The following is a 19,959-nucleotide window of genomic DNA, read 5'->3' on the forward strand; positions in this document are numbered from 1 at the left end:
CTGTCCATGAGATGTGGACTTCTAAGGCACTTGTTTCTTTTCTAAAAGTTTACCCATACTCTGGCTCAAGCAGTCACAGTTTCAGTGCGCATTCACTGAAGGAAGTTTTCTGGTCTGCTTGTTGAGGACAAGGTTGTCATCACAATGCCCTACGGTCTTAATCCAGTGGCAAGACAATCTTAAATATATTGTGTGCATTTATCTCTGTGAGTACTTAATTTGTCAGCCAGCAGTGTTTGTAAGGAATTTATTAGAGAGAGAATTCAAAGCTCTTTTGAAGACTTCCTTCTAAAATCTCTCAAGTTGCTCGTTAAAAATAAGTTCTACCTCAGTCATTATTCAGAAAAACAGGTTCTGAATGGCAAAAAATTGATTTAAGGAATTCTTATGGGTTTAATGCGGCTTAGTAGGATTGGGAACCAATTCCTTTTTTTGCAAATTATGCATGTCACCATGGTAGCACTAAGTCAGAAACATGCCAATTCCAAATCACTGCTAAAGATATTTGGCTGGCAACTAGAAGAGGTTTAAAATACTAATGTCTTGGCAAACACTGTCAGATCTGCTTGACGTATTCACATCCTACTTCTTTTCTGAGGCAGAGTGGGACTCTTGTTTCTTTGCGATGAATAAGCTGAGGGCAGACTTCTTCCTCCTGCCTGCGGGAGAGTACTTCATGCCTCTCCCCATCTCACCAGCTGCATTTACTTGGGACAGTTTAATCATGCAAGAGGCATGATCCACCAGAGCTTTAGGCAGGGGACTGGCTTTCTTCCATACCTGCTCCTCTGTGTCATACAGGAAAACACTGTCTTCTTTCTGCATGTGCTGCAGCGACCCACCTCCTGCGAGGTAGATCATCGTGTCATGGGCTGTGATGCTGAACTGGCAGCAGTTGAACGGGGATAGCGCTAGCGTTGTCCACTGATTGCTTACAGGACAATAATACTCTGTCTCGTTGACATGAATCCATTCTTCCACCTACAAGGAACCAGACCAACACTCACCCATTGTATCATGCCTTGAGTATGTATCACTTGTATCACTGTCACATCGGGCTTGCTTGGTTCATGATAAAGGAAACCAGTGTCTCAACATCTATTTGAATACCATGGGCTTTAAGGTGCCAGGTTTTCGATCCACATTTAGCAATCAGAGCCTCAGAAGAAACTGAATAAAATACCAAAATGGCGTGGCTTTAAAGGAGCTTTCTTCTTCTTGGAAAATCAGACGAGTGAGCTGAGCAAGGTGCCACAGGGACCTGCTGGAACTGGCATAGCCCAAGTCCTGCCTGCTCTCCAGACTTTTAACACATTACAAAGGGAATCATCTAAAGAGGGCTATATTGCATTGAATTGTGGACAATAACTGAGTTTGTATCATCTGGAGGATTTTGATGTCAGCCTTGATGTGCAGTTTCTCTTTATAGAATTCTATATAGAATTCTCTTTCTCTATCCCTTCCTCAGTGAGCAATTAAGATGCCCTCATTCCTTCAAAAGAAACCATACCAGTCATAGTGAAATCAGGCCAGGCCCTGAGTCTTTACACTTTCAAATGGGAATTGCTGAATGACCTTTGAAAACTCAGTTCTCTTGGCTTCAGGGAATAGGATTCTCCTAGAGTGAGCCTTTCAGTCCCTGTCAGTCTCTTCCCAGAAGGCTGGGCAGTGCTTTCCCTCTTTTTTCAGAGATGGGAAATCCAGGTTTGAAGAGACTTCATTTGCATTCCAGGACTTGAGCCCATCTTTCCTAAAATCTGGGCTAGTGTCCTCACTGCAGTCCATTCCTCTTCCTGTCTCCCAGTGTTTTGCCCCCTCTCAGCTCGAACAAGGAATATTAGGTGGTCAATGTGTTTGGGGCAGATACGTGACCAGCTTTACACTTAGGTTTTCCTGTGCTAGCAGGCTGTCCTCCACTGTATGTTTTCTCTATTTAAAAAAATGCTTGCAACAGCCTTTGTACTCTAGCAAATAGAGTGTGACAATAGGGCAGCTTCTAATGTGCACGATTGTAATGGCAGGCACGTTTTCATAAGCTTATTGGCCTGACTTGCAACTGTGCCAGTTCACCAAGAGACCAAAAATAACGAAGTTACTGGTCAACCTGTTGGTTGCCTAGCACTACAAAGACCCCATACTTGGGATTATAAGAGCAAATGAACTTACTCCTTTTAGTGTCCTTCCTCCAACGCAAAAGATCTTGTCCCTGACTGTAGCCATCCCATGATCACAACGGGTAAAAGCCATGGCACTGTTGCCAATCCAGCGTTGGAGGCGAGGGAGGTAGCTGTGAGTGTCTCGTAAGGTTTTACCTCCAGAGAAGCCCCCTAGAAGGAAAGCAGAAGTCTTGAAAATCTGTCCATCATCCTTTCTGAGATCCAGCAAACCTTCCGCAAACATTAGCAGAGCTGATTTTTTTTCTTTAAAATACCTAAGAAGCTCAGGTTTACAATTTCACACTGTTCTGCAGAGCTGATGCAGTGTGAAATTTAAAACCTAAGCTTCTTAGGTATTTTAAAGCAAAAAAAAAAAAAAAAAAAAAAAAAAAGCCACCAAAATCAAACCAGTTCCAGCTCTTTCTGTAAATAGTTTTCCACAAAAGATTTTTGAATAAAGCTCTTGGGGTATTTCAAGTGTAACCAGGAACAGCTTTAATTAGGGAATCTGCTTCCAGCGTGCAGTCACAGAATGGTGGTTTGAAAGAAAAGCATTCAAAGCTCTTTGAACTTCGAATCTTCAACAGAAGGTCAGAGCCAATCTGCCAGTGCTGCTGTCAACTTTTTCTCTTTATTAGGCACTCACTTGTGTATTTCAGGGGTGCATTATAAAAAGCTCCTTGCAGGAGGAGGGTACTGCTATGGGAAGGGTAAATGCCTCCACCTGCCTGCCTGTTGAATTCCAGCCTGCAGAGAGTCTTTGCAAACAAGGAAGACGGTATTTCAGGTTTGTCATAAGCCCCAGCTCACCTGGGCGTGGACACTTTGTCTGCATGGAGCTTGTGTTTAAATCCTGTACTGAAGCAATGCCCTTAGTTTTTCAGTTTGCTTGGGCAGGGCTGTAGGCTGGCCAAACCAAATTTGCAGTTATGCCACTAGTTTAGACATGAATGAATGCTATAGGTGGGTAAGATTTTATACCCAAGTGGTATAGTGTTATCCAGCCTAGATCACTATGGTATGTTTGAAGATCAGTGAGGCAATTTTGTCCTTGCTCTCTCGTAGGAATCGAGACCAACAGAGGTTAAATGAGCTGCCTGTGGCACCGTGGGCCAGCTGAGTCAAAGCAGGGACTTGAGCCCGAGTCTCAGCCATTCCCCTAGCTGAACTATTATCCATCTGCGCTGCCAGTGCAGGAGCAGTGCCCTGCTGTCACTGGGGTACATGTCTAGGTAGGACAGCCCGTGTGCTGCCTTCCCTGCCCTTGGGGCCTCGGGTGTACAGTCTATCACAGAGAAGTGCCCTTCATTGGAACTGTGCAATTGAAGTTAATCTGGACTAGATCAGTGCAGTGATCTCAGATGGCCATAACTGGTTTACAAAGCAGGGAGCCTACAGTGATAGCAGACTGGCCCAGGACTTTTAACTGCAGAGGCAATAACACAAACAACACAGTGCTTTTCCTAGGACATACCAAAGATTATCTTTCAAGTCCAAATTAGTAGCTGCAAAAGCTAAAGATCCTACAACAATTTCCTGGAGTGTTTAATCTCATGCTGCTTTATTGTTACATATCCTGAACCATCTACCAAAGATCTCTATAAAGACTGAGGATCCCTTCTAGGGCAAGAGCTGTACAGGCTCCATGGGTAAGAGAGTAAGAGTCTGCATTATACTTCTTTTTGTACAGGTTAACAAAGCAGTGCAGTAGGGTTAGTCCCACATCTTCCATTCAGGTTAATAGTAGGATTTAATCCCATCCCCAACACTATGGCAGCCTGCTCCTGGTTTACCTTTTCAGACAGCAAAGCTTTGGGATTTAGCCAGGATTGCAAGGTCAAAGGCGAGGAGTGGTGTGGATTGCAAGCCGATGGTGTCACCTTTAACGTCTTGGAAAGAAAATAATTCCTGCCATTCAGGAGGGCAGTGAGGCTGTGCTAACAGAGCAGGAAAGGGACACTGGAGCTGTGAGCGTTATTGGTGTGGGTGCAGGCTTAGACTGTGACATTAAGATGCCAGCAAAAATCAATGGAACTATGAAAATATGCTGCTTTCTACTAGCTCTATCACCTGAAATATAGAGGATTCCCTTGTGGGTTGTGCCTGCATGATCAGCAATAGGCCTGGGGAAAGGAGCTGCGAACTCCCACTTGTTGTCAGTGGGCTGGTACAATTCCACGGTGTGGGTGAGGGTCCCCAGCAGTGTCCCACCACCCACGGCGAAGATGCAGTCAGACAGCACATCCGCGTGGAAGCGTGTCCGCCTCTCCAGCATGCTGGCGACCTGGAGCCAAGAAGTGTTGCGGGGATCAAATCGGAAAACCTAGGATCACAGCAGATGGGTGATGGTTAGCAGAAGGCAGGTGGCTGGCTTGCATCTCGTGTGGCTTCAAGAACTGCTAAATGTTTTCCCTGGACTGAGGAAGGTTTTATATTCAGACCTGGCCAGGCTCAACTTCCAGTGCCAGCCAGCTGATAACAGCAGTACCTCCCCAGTGAAGCTGGAGGCTCAGTTATGGCCTCTCTGCAGGTCTGTGGGGGTTTGCGAACAGGTTGTGCTCTCAGCTTGCAGCAAGCAGGAGATGGAAACACATTAGCTTAATAAAATACCTTTGTTTCAAACACCAGCTAGCATGTGTCAGCTGAAAACTGTTTCAGTGAGATTTAAACAAGTACATTTAGCACTTCTGCTACTGGTTGGCTGTGTAGCAAAGAGAGCAGCTGAGCTTTGCCTGCTGCTCTCGCCCAGGAGAAAGGAGTGGCTTCCTCTCCCCTTGCCCCTGGTGGCATCACCACAGGGGCACAGCACCTCCACTTCACATCTTGTTCAGCAGTAAATACCTCCCCAGGCTTATTTTGTCAGTCCTGATGAGACAGTCCAGGTCACTGAGCAAGGGCAGTACCTGCAGAACCACATGCAGTGAGTGCTGGGCTTGGGCTGTGGCCCAGCAGCCAGTGCTGCAGCCCTGCTGCTTCAGCATCCTCTGCTCTGCTGCTGCTGAGCTGCCTCCTGCCTTCAAGGCAGTGGAAGAGAGTTGCTGTTCACAGTGGCACTGCTGAACTAAGTACAATGCTGAAATGAGCCCCCCTGGGAGCATGGGAAAGAAAAACATGCTGTTTTTTTTAGCAAGCTCACTGAAGCCATCTAGGAAAAGATAAAATCCTGCACAAGTCTCTTTACTCTCCAGGCAGAAGGGAAAGGGCCTGGGAGCTAAAGCAGATTTGCCTTTCAAGAGCAAAACCAGGGAAGGAGCAATTCTCAAATGAAGTGGTAGGCTTTAACCGTGCCTCCCGAGCATGAGTCCCATGGCAGCAACAATGGGGATAGGGGTAGCATTCATAGGGTTGCTTGATTGACTGATGTGAACCTGCGCTGTGGAAGTTGTGTACAGATTAGGATGACAATTTACAGTAGGAGCAAGGTGAGACCAGGCAGGACATGATTGCTTCCCAGAGAGTTTGGAAGCTGTATTCCCAAGGGCTTTCAGTACTGCACAGAGTGCTAAAAATATGTAGAGGTGGGAGATCTGTGGTGGGCAAGAGGAATTGCTCCCTCCCTTCCTCACACACAGCCATTTTTCCAAGGCTGAAGTTTTCTTGTGTCTTACCTCATTTGATGGCTGCTTTCCTGTGGGATCAAATTTGCACTGTCCCCCGATGACAAAGAGGAAGTCATTGATGATGACAACACAGTGGTTGTACACTGGCACACAGAGGTCCCCCACCTTGTGCCAGGTGCTGCAGCTCTGGTCTGCAGCCCACATCTCTCTACACACGCAGTTCTCAGCGGTTCTGCCACCAGCAACAAGCAGCACAGTGGAACCAGAGCGGAGGCTCGTGCTCTGGGTCTGCAGGACTGGCTGAGCATACAGCTGGGAGTGGTAATGCAGAGCCTCCTGCAGGTACCTGTGGCAGCCTGAATCCAGCCTCATAAGAGGCATTTCCTGGACATATCTCTGCAGGTCCCGTAAAGGAATAAGAGGGAATCTTAGGCGCCTTAAAATATCTGCTGCATCTTTCAGCCGCGTGCGGTCATGCTGCAGCCAGCTCACAGCGACTCTGAACAGCTCCAGCTCGCTGCATCCCTCTGTGTCGGTCCTGTCTAAAATTTCACAAAGGGTTACTCGGTCCAGGTCTTTCAAGCACTGAGGATCAGCCAGGATCTGTTTGTAATGCTGGCCTACGTAGCACATGGCTTTCTGTCTCAGCTCTGCTGGGCCAAGTTTTTTAGCAATGTTAAGAACATCCATGCAGTTCTCACAGTTCAAGCAACCCTCCAGAAAGCGAAAGCACAGCTTGATCACCTCCCGAACTAGGAGGGTTTCTGCAGCTTTGAAGGTCTCTTCAATATTCTGTAATGAGAGGTCTAGTTTGTTGGAGTAAATGAAGTTGAGAACGTTCCTCAGCCCTGCAGCACTGACAGCTTTCAGCTGGATGTTACCATTCAGGCTCCCTGCTCTTGTCAAGTTTCCAACAAACAGGATCTTGCAGTAGTTACTTGCTGATGCTAAAATGATCTTGTGGGCTGGAAAGCAAATCCCTTCTGCCTCCAGTGTCACATCACACAGTGTGCTCTGCGCGCGAAGGCTGCTGAGCCCTTCCAGGAGTTTTGCCAGGTACGTGTCCGACACAAGCCTTGCTGTGCTGGCCTGTGAGCTGAGCAGCATTGCTTCGAAAGGTGCATAGACCTGGAGCAACCCCAGGACTCTTCGCTGCACGCACTCAGTGCATCTCTTGGGCAGTCTTCTGTGGCCGAAATAGTGGTTTCATGTGTCAAGGGAGCTGAGGCTGTGCTGCCTGTGCCACAGAGCTATCCAAGAGGCAGTAGCTGCAGCAGCCTCCCTCCTCAATGGCCTCTGCCCAGTGCTTTGCAGGCACAGTGCCGTGTGCCTTGCAGAGCTGTGTGGGGCTGTTTGCAAGTGGAGCTGTTGGTGCCAGTTATTGCACGAAACCCACAGTGTTTGTGGGTTTTGCCTGTGGGCTGTGACACTGGCAGCAGCAGACGGCCACCAGTGTAGCCGCATTCCTCCTCCTTGCTATCTGGTAACTAACTACCCACCCACACAAAAAAGCAGCTTATTCTTCGGCAGCTCCCCAGCTATGCTTTGCTGGGCCACCTGGTCAGGCGCTCTTTCATCGGGACAAGCCTGCACATGCTCTCTTTCCCTTCTTGACCAACAGTCAAACAAAATCCTGTCTGTGACGTGCTACCCTTGGCCCTCTGACTAAATTTGATGGATTCAGATGACAGCCACTTTGAGGGAGGGGGGTGGGAAGGTCTCAGCAGTTGTGTCCCATTCAGTTTGAAGCATTCAGCTAATGTGCTGCACACAGCCTGCTCCTGCGTGCATTAGGGATTGGAAGCTAGGGCTCTCCCAAGGCTGCTTTTGGCCAGTTGCTTGGCTTTTGGCACGAGCAGAGACAGCAAAGAGCACCTGGGAGCGGCTTCCTGCCTGTGGATACAGCAGAAGCAAAAGGCATCATGCAGCCATGCTTGAGAGCACATGAAAGCTTTGGCACAAAGAAGTTGGGATTGTAACCTAACACTGGTGCAGACCCTGCTAGCTCTGCCCCAGCCTTAAACACTTGCCCAGCTGGGATAGCTACCCTTCTGCTTGGTCTTGGCCGTGAGGTTTGTGGGGGAGGCAGTGGGTGAGACAGCAGAGAGGTACTGACAGGTTGGCTTTGTGCTGTGTTCCCACCTGGCAGGGGTGTTTTACAACTCCTCCGGCTCGGCACAGTGTTACGACATATACCAGCTGTACCAGTCCTGTGCTGACCCCACGGGCTGTGGCATCGGCTCTGATGCTGAGGCCTGGGACTACCAGGTAAGGTGTTGGAGACATCAAAAAGTTTCAGTTGCTGCCCTGGTTATCCCCTTGCCCTATGACAGCTCTTGTACCTCTCTCAGGTTTGCACCGAGATCAACTTAACTTTCAACAGCAACAATGTGACCGACATGTTCCCGGAGATGCCCTTCACAGAGGCCATGCGAGAGCAGTACTGTCAGAGCAAATGGCATGTGAGGCCACGAGCACACTGGCTGCAGACAAACTTTTGGGGGGGGGGTGAGTTGTGCTGGCTGCTTGTCCCTTTGCATTGCCTTGTAGTTGTCTGCCTGTCCCCCTCTGCCCAGCTGAGCTCCGTGGGGACAGGCACAGTGCACTAACAAGTCCTGGCAGTCACAGCCTTGTGCTGACTTGAGACAGACCTTTCCGTACCTCCTTGAGACAGAAGTGGAAAACCTAAAAACTGCCAAGAATTTGTTTTATTCTCCTGTGTTTTCTGTTCTTGACCATGTTTGCAGCAGTAGCCAAACACATTTGGGTAAATGGGCAGGAAGGAGGCCTCTCAAATGTCATCTCTCTGAATTTCAGACCTGAAAAGTGCAAGCAACATCATTTTTTCAAATGGAGACTTGGACCCGTGGGCTGGAGGTGGGGTAAGCATGTGCACTCCCACACACTGAACACAGAGAGCAGCCTTTCCAGGTGATACACTGCCCCCTCTCCCTTTCAAAGCAGCACTGGCAATTCATCTTTAACCCATTTGGGTCTCTGCAAGCAGCTGTTTTATGCTGAACCATTCAGGAGCCTCAGGACATCAGTCCATTAGAGTCCATCAGCCAGGAACACTGATGCAGCAAAGGTGCAGACACAGCAGGAGCCGCCTTACCCAACACCCAGGGTCTGAACCACAACCCATTGTGTTTCTGTGTCGAGACTTGGTCTCAGCGCTGACAGCCAAGTGCTCCTTGCTGTCTCCAGTCTCAGCATACTTTGTGAGACCAAGCAGTTGCTGTAAGCAGCAACTCAAACCAAGGCATATTTTGGCTTAGGTTCAACAAAACTTCAGAGTGGTGGCAGAACTCTAGTTTAAAATTTAAAACCAAAAATGACCCAGAACTGGATTTGGAGTTAGTTGAGCTCCTAATTGTAATGCAGGAGTTCCTTGTTTTAGGCTGGCTTGGCAATCCCAGCTGCAAGAGGAACAGGCTGCTTAGGGTGCATGGGCCCAAAAGAACCTGTTACTTCAAACCACCTGTACTGGAATAGGCTGACAGTTTTCATCTTGGGGGAAGCCTTCACTTCGAGACAGATGATTTGGTTTATTAGGACTGTTAGCCATGCACACGCTATCAGCCATACCAAGGATCTCTTCCCATGCTTTTCCTCTGTCCTGCCCAGCTTGGCTTCCAGTTTTCAGTACTGATGTCCAGTTCTGCCTGGTTACTTGGTCAGAGTTTGTCTCTGCTCCTTTTCCTTACAGATAAATAGCAGTCTCAGTCCTTCACTAATTGCATTGACCATTAAAGGAGGTGCTCATCACCTAGATCTCCGGTAAGTACTGAACTCTCCTTTGGCTGACAAAATCCTACTGCCCTAGGTGTTTGATCTTAGCTAGCCATAGTCCAAAGAACCAGGAGATACTTAAAGAGGACTGGATACCAGACTGTTGCAGCGTAACTGTGGAAGAGCAATCTTCCTCCCCAGTACAGGGCTCTTACAGCCTTCAGGGAAGCCGGGCTGTGCAGAACTCAGCACTAAGCTCACGTACTTTCATTAGAACATGTTCTTGCTCAAGTGTGTGATAGCCTGTAGCAATCAGTCATGTGAAGTAGTCCAGCATCTCTTGGCATTAACCATCAGCCTTCAGGCCCAGAGCAGAGAGGGCAGCAGCCACCAATGCAAGGGAGAGCTGGGGGCTCTCAAGCCTGCCTCCCAACCTCCTGGTGGGTGTGACACTGTAACTTGTTTTCCAGGGCATAAAGATGAAGTACAAAACAGATAATCTCTGTCCTTCAGTTCCCTGGCTTAGCTTTCCCTGTGCAAGAGGCAAAGATCTGCTGCCTACTGACTAGCTCACACTGCTCTGCTTTCTCTAGAGGACACAATCCAGCTGACCCCCCATCTGTCACCGAGGTGCGCAAGCTCGAAGCGAGCATTATCAACAGCTGGGTGAAATCTGCAGGCATGGAAAGAGCACAGGAGAAGCGCTCGGGAGCTTCAGCGGGCAGATGGCTGTGAATACATTTATCCCTGCAGCCTCCAGCAGGGGTGCGAGGCTGCCACCAGGATACAAAAAAGACAGCAGCCTGCTGAGCTGTGCCGTTTGAGAAAGTGTTACCTCCCCTGCCATGCGGGTTGAAATTCACCTTTCTGAAGTGTCTCACCTGCCCCTAATCAAGCATCAAAAGAAAAGCAAAAGGCCAAATCACTGACTGAAGCCAAAACCATATTGTGTGGGTTTCAGGCTCATCTGCTCAGGATAAGAATGCATTATAAATGGTGGAAATAATAAAAGCTTGCCTGGAAGGCCCAAGAATCATCACTGTCCTGAACAGTATGGTTGCAGGAGGCACCTTAAGGTTGAAGCTAAATTATTTTTAGACAAAAAGTAAATATTAGATGACTAGTGGAAAAGCAGAAGTATGTCCTTACTCACACTGGTCACAGGGGGGGCTCTACTTGTGACCAGTTACATAAAAAAGGGCTCTGCCAGCTTCGTCCAGTGCTGTGGGTTTGGGGTTTTTTGTTTGTTTTTGTTTTTAACTTGCACAAGAGATCTCCAGTTGTTGAGCTAGAGATTTATACAAAGTAATCCCAGTGTGTACTGCTGTCACCCAAGAGCTGCGTACTAGTGACCAGTAAAGCACACTTCCACTTGAGACATCTTCAGCTCTTTTCAAAATAAATTACAAGTTTATTAAAGTGTGTAATATAATTTCATGGCTTCGTACTATAACCAAAGAAGATAAAAAAAGGATACTTCTCACCTTTCCGGGTGGAGTAAACTCATCTTTGCACATAAACAGGTGGATTCTTACCTACTGGAATTGTTATACACCAATAAATACTAGCATAATTGCAAAAATATTAAATCCTGGTAATCAATTGGATGCCTCAGTTGATCCATTTACAATGATTTTATGAGCGGAGAAGCCTCCTGGGTCATCAAAGGTTTACATTACTTATACAGGCAAAGTCACAGCATTGCTTCAGCTTCTGTTACGTTGCTCAAACACAAGGCTCTGTGTTAAGTATTTGCACTGCTGGGTCCCAGCCACCATCACAGTGCAACTGGTTCCCAGAGCTACAATGTCAGTCACTGATGCTATTTCACAATATTTGGGTGCTGACAAAAAGGGGTTTTTTGCACACGACCCGCTTACCTCTTCCCCTTTCTTAAGTACAAAAGGCCAAAAGTTCTGGTCCCCACCCCCCACTGAGCAGTGCAGGGAGAGGGGAAGAGCAGGAACAGATGAAGTCTATTTATCAGATCTTTCAGATTTGTACAACTTACTTAAGGACAAAACATGGAAGACCCAATTAGTCAAACTCCAGCCCCCAAAGAAAAACACTTTAAGACTGTTAGTGGAACTATATCCTCAATAAGACCCGTATTCTCTCCGTTTGTGCTGATGAAAACCTCTGCTAAGAGCTGTCAATGTCCCTTTTGCTCATACCGAAGTCGGGCTTCAGGTTTGTTGCTGAAACTACGGCTTATACAGTGCTGTTGCTTCCAGCCTTTCTGAGACGCTAGAATCTGGTATTCACCCTCCATGCTCACAGACCCCCCCAACTTTTCTGAATTTACATTTGCTGTACCCCAGCAATTATTCAGGACTAGCACTACATTAAAAAAAGCAGACAGCGGTGGATGTGTCTGCAGGCAGAGAGGATTACATCTTGCTTATATTACCTTTCTAACAGCATCCTTAGCTCCCAGCAAGCAGGCACCCTGACTAAACCAAGCTAGCAGTGCATTAAAGCAGCCAAGTTCAGTATGAGTCTTTTGGCAAGTAATCTGCAAGTTACCGCCGTTGTCCAGTGGCTTGTTTTCTGCCTTTGAGTGAAGAGATGCCCAGGTGTCTTTTCACCTTCCAGAAGGATAAGAGTTCTTTAATCCTCTTACAATGGACTATACTGATCTCTTCTTTTCCTCTTGCAGATAGTACTTGCCCTAAAGGAATCTACATAGTGTGAGAGTCAGAAATGGTTTGATTTATACGGAAGGATGAACTAAAGGCTTTCAAATGCTATGGCAAAGGGGTAAACAAGATACACATGGACTTCCATGCAGATGATTACTGAGCAGCACTAAGAATAATTACAAAAACAGCCTTCAGAAACTGTGGCAGAAGTCTGAAGCCAGTGCCACAAACACCCATAACATTTTGAAGCCTTGAGCAAGGACAAATGGATCTAAGCAGAAAACCCTGGTTGTGTGGTGCTCTCTGAGCTGAAGCAAAGAGCCCAACAGCAGCAGTCACCGCTCTTGTAGGAACACTGCTTGTGGCTGAACTTCAGGGAACACAAAAGGAAAACAGAGTGCAAGAAGAGTAAGTGACCCAGAGCACCATCCATGGGTAGAGCCCCTGTGCTGGTTTAAGACCTGTACCAGTGGGGTTGCTGAGAAAAGGCTTATTTATTCTATCATCACATACCAGCATGAGGAGTACCACCAAGATGGGAACAGTGCACAAAACAGTAAGAAGCATGTCTCTGGTCACATGCCTAAGTCAGAGCTTGAAAACTGATCACGTGAATGGGCATGTTTTCCTGGCAAGCACAAGTTATCCACTGCTGAAGAACTCGGGGTTGGTTTTTAGTGGAAGCTGAGGCCTCCAGACTTTGACAGTAAGTTCTAGCAATACTTCAGAGACAAAAAACCCTAAGCCATTCTTCCAGAATCCAAAGTGAGGAAACTCTTAACCCTTCTGTTGAAGCAACAAGCTTGCCAGACAGCATCTTGGAGCCACCCTGACATGTCAGCTTTACTGGTCTTGTTAAATATACTGAGTGTGGCACTGGAAATCAGGAGCTGAATCGCCTGCAGGGGTATTTCTAGGACTGCACAGCTGAAGGGAAGTAGTCATAAAGGGCAGAAGAGATTCACAAAACCGTGTAAACATGTTAGCTGCAAAAACCTATCCCATCTGCATCCCTCATCGCCGTGCTGTCACACTAGTATAGAATAGGAAACAAAGCAGATTCTTTGCCTAGTATTTGGAGGAGTAAATACAGCTCTATTTGAGCTTGGCACATAATGTTGAAAATCTTGTTAGCGGAAAGCCATGTGAAACACAGAGGGGTCCCTGTCAGCCAATACCACAGATCTTGCAAAAATGCCAGTTTCTAAGACCTGTAGTGAGCCTTCAGTTCTCAAAAAGTTCAGAGAACAGATGCCAACTGTAGCCCCATCCATTAAATTTTTTTTGAGCAAACAGGCACATATTCTTTTCTGAGCTGTGGCTTAAACCCCAGAGTGTGAGACTGTCAAGTCCTACAGCTGTGCAGCACTCCATGGCTGTGCCCAAATCCACTTCTGTTTCTCAGTGAAAGCGTAAGTGAATAGTACAGCTGGGTGGGGCTGGGTTTGGTTTTTATTTATTTATTTATTTTAATTAGGCCAGGCACTCAAGGTCTTGGAGAGAAACCAAGGCAGCTCTTTGTGCAAAAGGACAGAATCACTGGCTGAAGAGATGGCCTTTCCGCAACATTTGACTTAAGTGTCAGAAGCATACCAGTAGTTGAAACACCAAAATGGATTACAGACCCTGCAGTTAAGGCTTTGGTTCAAAGAACCACAGAGTACTCGAAAGAAAAATTTTCAAACACCTGCAAAGCTTCTGTTGTGCTGGGGGAGCACATAGTGGAATTGAGATGGGCTGAGAAGCTCAGAGACTAATCTGACACAACATATTATGTTAAGGAAGTAAAAATAAATAAGCAGTTAAAGTAACCTCTGCAAAAGAACAGGAAGAAGCGGATGAGCTTTTACCAGATTATTTAGGTTTGTGCCATTTCACATGTGATATAGGAGTCTGAAACAAGCATTTGTTCTCAAAGGTAGAGCGAGCTGAACAATCTTAACTTCAGATTTGAAGGACAAGGACAGTAAAGCCACACTTTGCAAAGAGATTCAGTTTCCCAGGAAGAATTAGGTAGAAAAGAAGTTAGTTGTACCAACAGGCTCAGCTAAAAGACAAGAAGTGTGTTTGGGAAAGTGATGAGTTATTCTTTCCTTCCTTTAACTCACTATGAAATGGCTTATTACTCTCAAGCCAATCATAAGGCAAAAAATTATAACACAGACTCCCACAGTCCCATTTGTAGAGCTGATTACATTAAGTCTAGTATAAGACTTCAACAACAGATTTTTGGTGAGCATTTATTCCACTTTCTAAGAAATCTCTTTGTTTCCTCAGTAGGCCTGCTGTATACGTTGAAAAGCCAAACTCTGGCAGTTTTACAATCCATAGCAAAGTCATTAATTAGGGGTTCAATACTAACTTCAATCGAAGGCACAAGGCCAAAGCAACACAAGTCAGTAGGGCCTGGGTAGTCTCACAGAGGTTTGGGGTTTTTTTTTTTTCTTCTTTTTTTTATATCCAGTTTTAAGCCTTCAGCTTTTAGCCAAAGCTCAGCTCCTCAGAAACATGAACCTGCTCCACAAACAAAAACACTGAAGGTGCTTCCTCCCACATTTCAACAGCATTTTCCTTCTTTGCTGTTATGTCAAAGAAAACAAAAGTCTCAGGAGCAAATCAGTTGTGCAGACAAAGACTACAGCTACTGGATTCCACTGTACACATAAGTAAGAAACTAATTTCCACGGTTACTGGTGGCATGTGAACTGGAGGAACATTAACATTCTGCAGAAACTTCTCATGTCTTGCAAATCCCAGGGTGCCTTTGGTGACAGAAAAAGGTGCATTTAAATAATTTGTAAAATTTCTCCATTTCCATAAGCCGTCATTAGTACACGGAATGATAAATATTCTTTAAAAGACTTAAATAGTGGTCCCAAGGATAACTTCTGACTCCAGCAAACAGAATTATCAGCATAAAACAAATAAAGATGCATCTTACTTTACAAATACCATAAAATACACATAATACCCCCTCATCCACTGGAAAATTAACCATTACAGTCAGATTGAATTAGTTCTGTGTAGCGGCCCTAAATTTAGAGGCGACTGTACCTCACTGCCGCTACCACGCATCTGCATACTTCCCACCACTCCCATTAATGTGAGGGGAAAGGACATTTTGGTGAGAACAACCTCTTTAAGAAATACGAACAAGCACATTTCCGAGAACTTATCTGTGAATACAGGACTGTCCAAGTAGCTACAAAACCAAAATGAAAAGCACTATAGAAAGCCGATTTCTAAATTCATGGTTTAAAATCTATTTGCACATATAAAAATGAAAGATCCCAGGGCTCCCATAAGATTCTTAAAAAAAACTGGGTCTGCTTTGTCTTCAAGCAACTGAACAGATTTCAGTAGTTCTACTGGGACCAGAAATTGTTGCAATACATTTAGACTGCCTGCTTTTAATACTACTAATGAAAACACTTCTACCCAAAGTACTGTTTAGGAAAAAAAAAATTAAAGTTTCTCCACAGTCCAAAAAATGATGAATAACATGAACTTTGCTGTACAGTTGTAAGCTTGTTTTGAGTCAACAAACACAATGCAATATCTGGACAGGAAGGGACGGAAGGAGGCTGACTTAGAATTATACCTAATGTGCTCACAAGCTTTCCCAGTGCCCAACCTCAGAAAGCAGCTTTCAGTCAGAATACCTGAGTCTAACTGATGCAAATAATATATAAAATGCATGTGTAGTTTCATTTGCGTTTCACATTATCTCCTGCATTCCTGCAGATAAGTTAAAAAACTGCAATACCTCTACAAAATTATATACCACTTTGAGCCAAACCAGCAGCGGATTCTCTTCCATCATTCATTTCTGCCACAGCTTGAACAGATTGTTCAAAGCGCTCTATAAAACTAAGACACTGTACAACAGATGCTTTGCTCCCACTTCCTTCTTCTAATGTGATGCAGCATAGCTCGGTAGTTTGGAATGAGATCAGAGTATCAGTAGCAATACTGACAGCATTGCTTCTAACTGGGACAACATTACAGTTCTTCGTTTATTCCGCTTACCACCTGAAACACCATACATTCTTATGAAGGAATGGCGCTGTAACTGAGTGTTTCAGTGAATCCAGAAAAAAAGAGGAACCTGTAGGCTTATTCCTTCTCTCCAGGGACAATCCTGTGCTGTAAGACAACTTGCTGCACTCCCGATATTTAATGAGCATTTAGTAAGACTGACATAAGTGAGTTCTGGTTCACCAGAGCACCGTGAATGTCATGGTGCACGCTACAATTATTTGCTGAACCTCATCATAAATACCAGGAAAACCAGCTTAGCATGGCACAGCTTGTCCATCCCACAACCAGGGATTAGACTTAAGACTGACATGACTTCTCCAAACCAGAGACGCCTTCCCAAAGGTTTTGTTTGTTTTAAACCAAAAAAAGGTGCAATATAGCATCTCTCCTCAAACCCTGAAAAGTAAAGTGACTTGAAGATAAGAATGCCACCATTGGAATATCTACTGACACCCAGTCTATGCTGGCACCCAGATAGGGAGTGGATGAGCTTCTGTGTTAAATACGTATTTGTCGAGGTTGATTAAGTCTATGTCATCTGAAAACAGCAGAAACATGTATTTGAGTGTTTCCCCAAGGAAGAAGCTCTCCATTTTATCTCGTGGCTCTGGATTACTGGGATTCTGGACGTTGTTAATGGAAGTATAACCACCTGTAGGAACCTGTGCCAAAAAAAAAAAAAAGGCAGAAATTTTGTATATTTTGATAATCTAAAATAAATTATTTTCACTTCTTAACATCCAGATGCACTTGGAGAAAATAAGTGCTAAGAAACAGTTCAGCATGTTTTTAATTTCACACTTGTTTTTCCATTTACATATAAAACTTCAGTTATGAAAAAAATCGCAGTGCATTTTAAAAGAAAACATGAGGATAAAATGAAGCAAAATGTCCATTTTTGCTTAATTTAAAGAGGTATCACAAAGAACATCCCCTTGAAGTTTCTGGACAAACGTACAGAAAGTAACTAGTGCAATTTCTACATTAGATTTGGTCAAAATTCTCTTAAGAACAGACCATGGATATTTAATGACCACTGGCATCTAGGCCACACTTTTACAGCATCTCAGAGTGGTATCTCCATGAGCACTGTAGTCAGAATGAATATAAAAACCCTTCTATTAAAGCATTAATGCCATTTTGTGGCAATTTTTTTTTGGCAACTTCAACCAAAGGGTGCTTTCAATCCAGCCAGGTCCTACTCAGCTTCTGAATTCTAAAAAAGATCACAGTAGAGATTCTAACGGCTTCCAAGAAGACATAGAGACGCTTTGGTAGTCTGCATATGGCTTCTACATTTTACTTTTTAATCAATACAAGTTCTTTCCCTGAATGTACTAAGTAGTGTATCTCAAACTGTAAGGCACTGCATGACCTGAATTTTTCTGTGTGTTCTTACAAAGTTCCCCACAGGTATTTAATGACTCTTGAAAGATACTAGGTTTTCAAAATTCTTGTTAAGAGAGCAAGTGAGCAAATACAGTCCTGACAGAACAAGGTCATTATAAGCTGACCTTACCCGTGTGTATTTATTGAAGTTTTGCAAGATTTCCCAGCCCCAGTCTTGGTATTTCTTATCACCGGTGAATCTGTACATATAAAAAAGGCTTTCCACAGTTTCTGGTCGCAGTAAGTTGTGCCTGTCTGCAGGCTGCAAGAGAAAAAAAAAAGGCAAGAATAATTCACACAGGGAACTTCCTCAAGGATACAGGAAGAAAAATAGTGATTTCCATCTCCATTTACTCCAGAGAGTTTACTATGCATAACTCAGATTCTAAATACACTACAGGGGTAATTAAAAACAAAGGCTAGGGTACACCTAGAAAGCAAGGCAGCAAAAGAACAAGTTGCTCCACATCAGAGCACATCACCAATATCCATCCAGCTGGGAGTTTCAACAGCAGAAGAGATACAGAAGAATAATCAAATTACAGTTCAGGCCAGCTAGCTGTTCACCTTGATTTCCACATCTTTGTGGCCCTTTTGTGCATGAAGATTGAAGTGTACGATCTCTGGACTCAGGCCTGTCTCTACTTGAGCATACATCTGGTAACAGGTTTCTATAAGGGCTTCAGCCAATTTCATGTGATCAGCAGTCAATCCATTGTGAGCTCCCAGTGCCAAAGTACCAGGCAAAAAGCAAACCAAGTGATCCTGCAAGACAAGACAACTCTTACTGGGGAAAAAATTACACAACAAACAGGTATTTGTGTGTGTGCTTCTCTGTGTCCATATGTGTGTGTCCTGCCCGCCCCCTACCCGCCCCTTTTTTCTTCTTTCTCTTCTTCAAAACACGTTTCAGGTACCAAGAACTTGAGAGTAACTTTTTAACAACCTGATGTAATGTAGCATGAGGCAGGCAGCTTTATTACAGAGACATCACTGATTTGGAAAATGTACAAGACTGTGTATTTTTATGTCAAGTTTCTGGAAAAAAGGTCTCAGGTCAGGGCAAGGGGGAAGAAAGAATCTTTGGTTTACCAGAAGTATACATTTAATACCAATTCATGAAGGGGGGGGGGGGGGGGGGTGTGGCGCGCAGAATCACCTCAAGGTTTCTCAATAGACACCTAAAGGGACTACATAAGGGACAAAGATCATCTGAATTTTAAACTTAAAATGGAACAGAGATGGGAGTCAGCCACAGAAAACAAAGATTTGGTGAAAGGGGAGAGGTCAGCTGAAAGAGATTTTCCTCATTCTGAAATAATCACCTTAGAATTACTGTAAGAGAGACAACATCTACAGAGATCATTAGAGCCACTGATACATCTGGAAAACACCAATAAGCTTTCAAGCATACTTCTGCCTGAAAGCTCGCCCCTTTCTTGCAGCTTTGTTATTTGGGGTAATAAAAAGCTATCACACCTCACTTCTATAGAGCACCAAATATGCAAGAGCACCATTTTTCTAGACAGTCTGGAATACAGCTGGATCCCATTCCCACCACTAGCTCTCCTAGACTTACTCTCTTGTTTAGTCAGCTGAATGCCACAGATACCAGGCCCCTTGAACAAATCATCTTTGGCTCTTCATGTATATATGGAAGAGGGGCACCTGAGGATGATCACGTGAAGAGCATTCCTGCTTGCTTTACCAAGACAAAGCAGCAGCAATGAAAGGAGTGCAGGGACATTTCTTTCTTAGTTTTTACTTGCTACAGCAAAAATTGGTTCAAAGGACAAGAGGAGAGGTATTACTTCAAGAACTGTGCAACATTTGTAAACAATCAAGATTAATTTAGTTAACTTTCCAAGAAAGCTCAATCGTCAAAGTCAGTTGAAGAACACATCAGAAAACAGACTGTATAAAATGCCCAAAACTCATCTCCAGAAAAATTCAATTTGCAATATAAGACGGATTGTCCTCCTTCAGGGGCTAATCCACCACTGCTATTGTGAATCTAAGAATTGCAGGTTAATGTCACATATGGAATTTCAAATGATTCTTGCCATTCAGAATAAAAGCTCAGGTCTCACGACCCAAAAACATAGTAAAAACACTCTGGTGCACAAGCAGCAGGTGTGCGGACCTTTAAAAGCTTTGTCCGGTCCTAAAGGAAATGGTTGAGGGTGCTGAAGGTCGACATAGACCTAGGAGACAAACATCCCCCACTTTTCCAGTTGGCCAGGGTAAGACACCTGTCAAGCCTTTCACCCAATAATAATTCATTAAATACCAAAACACTGACTCCCTGGAACAGAAGCAAGTGTACCAACACATGCAGAAATCTAAGCCAAACCTATCTGTCTGAATCCAATTCTGTCATATCTTTGGATGGGGGAGCCCCCTCTAGCCAAAACCCAGACTCCAGTCTCGCTCACAGCA

At 44.8% G+C, this 19,959-nt stretch overlaps 2 protein-coding genes across 3 annotated transcripts in view; one reads left to right on the forward strand and one right to left on the reverse strand.

Annotated features, from left to right (window-relative positions):
* DPP7 (dipeptidyl peptidase 7) overlaps positions 1 to 11,037 on the forward strand; it is a 25,947-nt gene extending 14,910 nt beyond the window's left edge. The window contains 5 exon segments of the mRNA XM_029999449.2: positions 7,866 to 7,984; positions 8,068 to 8,224; positions 8,534 to 8,598; positions 9,426 to 9,496; positions 10,042 to 11,037. Coding sequence (XP_029855309.1) covers positions 7,866 to 7,984; positions 8,068 to 8,224; positions 8,534 to 8,598; positions 9,426 to 9,496; positions 10,042 to 10,183 — 554 coding nt within the window. The 3' untranslated portion in view covers positions 10,184 to 11,037.
* MAN1B1 (mannosidase alpha class 1B member 1) overlaps positions 10,837 to 19,959 on the reverse strand; it is a 24,934-nt gene continuing 15,811 nt past the window's right edge. For both annotated transcript variants that reach the window (XM_029999448.2, XM_041119725.1), the window contains 3 exons: positions 18,088 to 18,285; positions 17,651 to 17,782; positions 10,837 to 16,793 (listed from right to left, as the gene is read on the reverse strand). In XM_029999448.2, the coding sequence (XP_029855308.1) occupies positions 16,590 to 16,793; positions 17,651 to 17,782; positions 18,088 to 18,285 (534 nt within the window). In that variant the 3' untranslated portion in view covers positions 10,837 to 16,589. The remainder of the gene's footprint in view (positions 16,794 to 17,650; positions 17,783 to 18,087; positions 18,286 to 19,959) is intronic.

This window comes from Aquila chrysaetos, chromosome 24 (genome assembly GCF_900496995.4).
Source record: "Aquila chrysaetos chrysaetos chromosome 24, bAquChr1.4, whole genome shotgun sequence".
NCBI lineage: Eukaryota > Metazoa > Chordata > Aves > Accipitriformes > Accipitridae > Aquila > Aquila chrysaetos.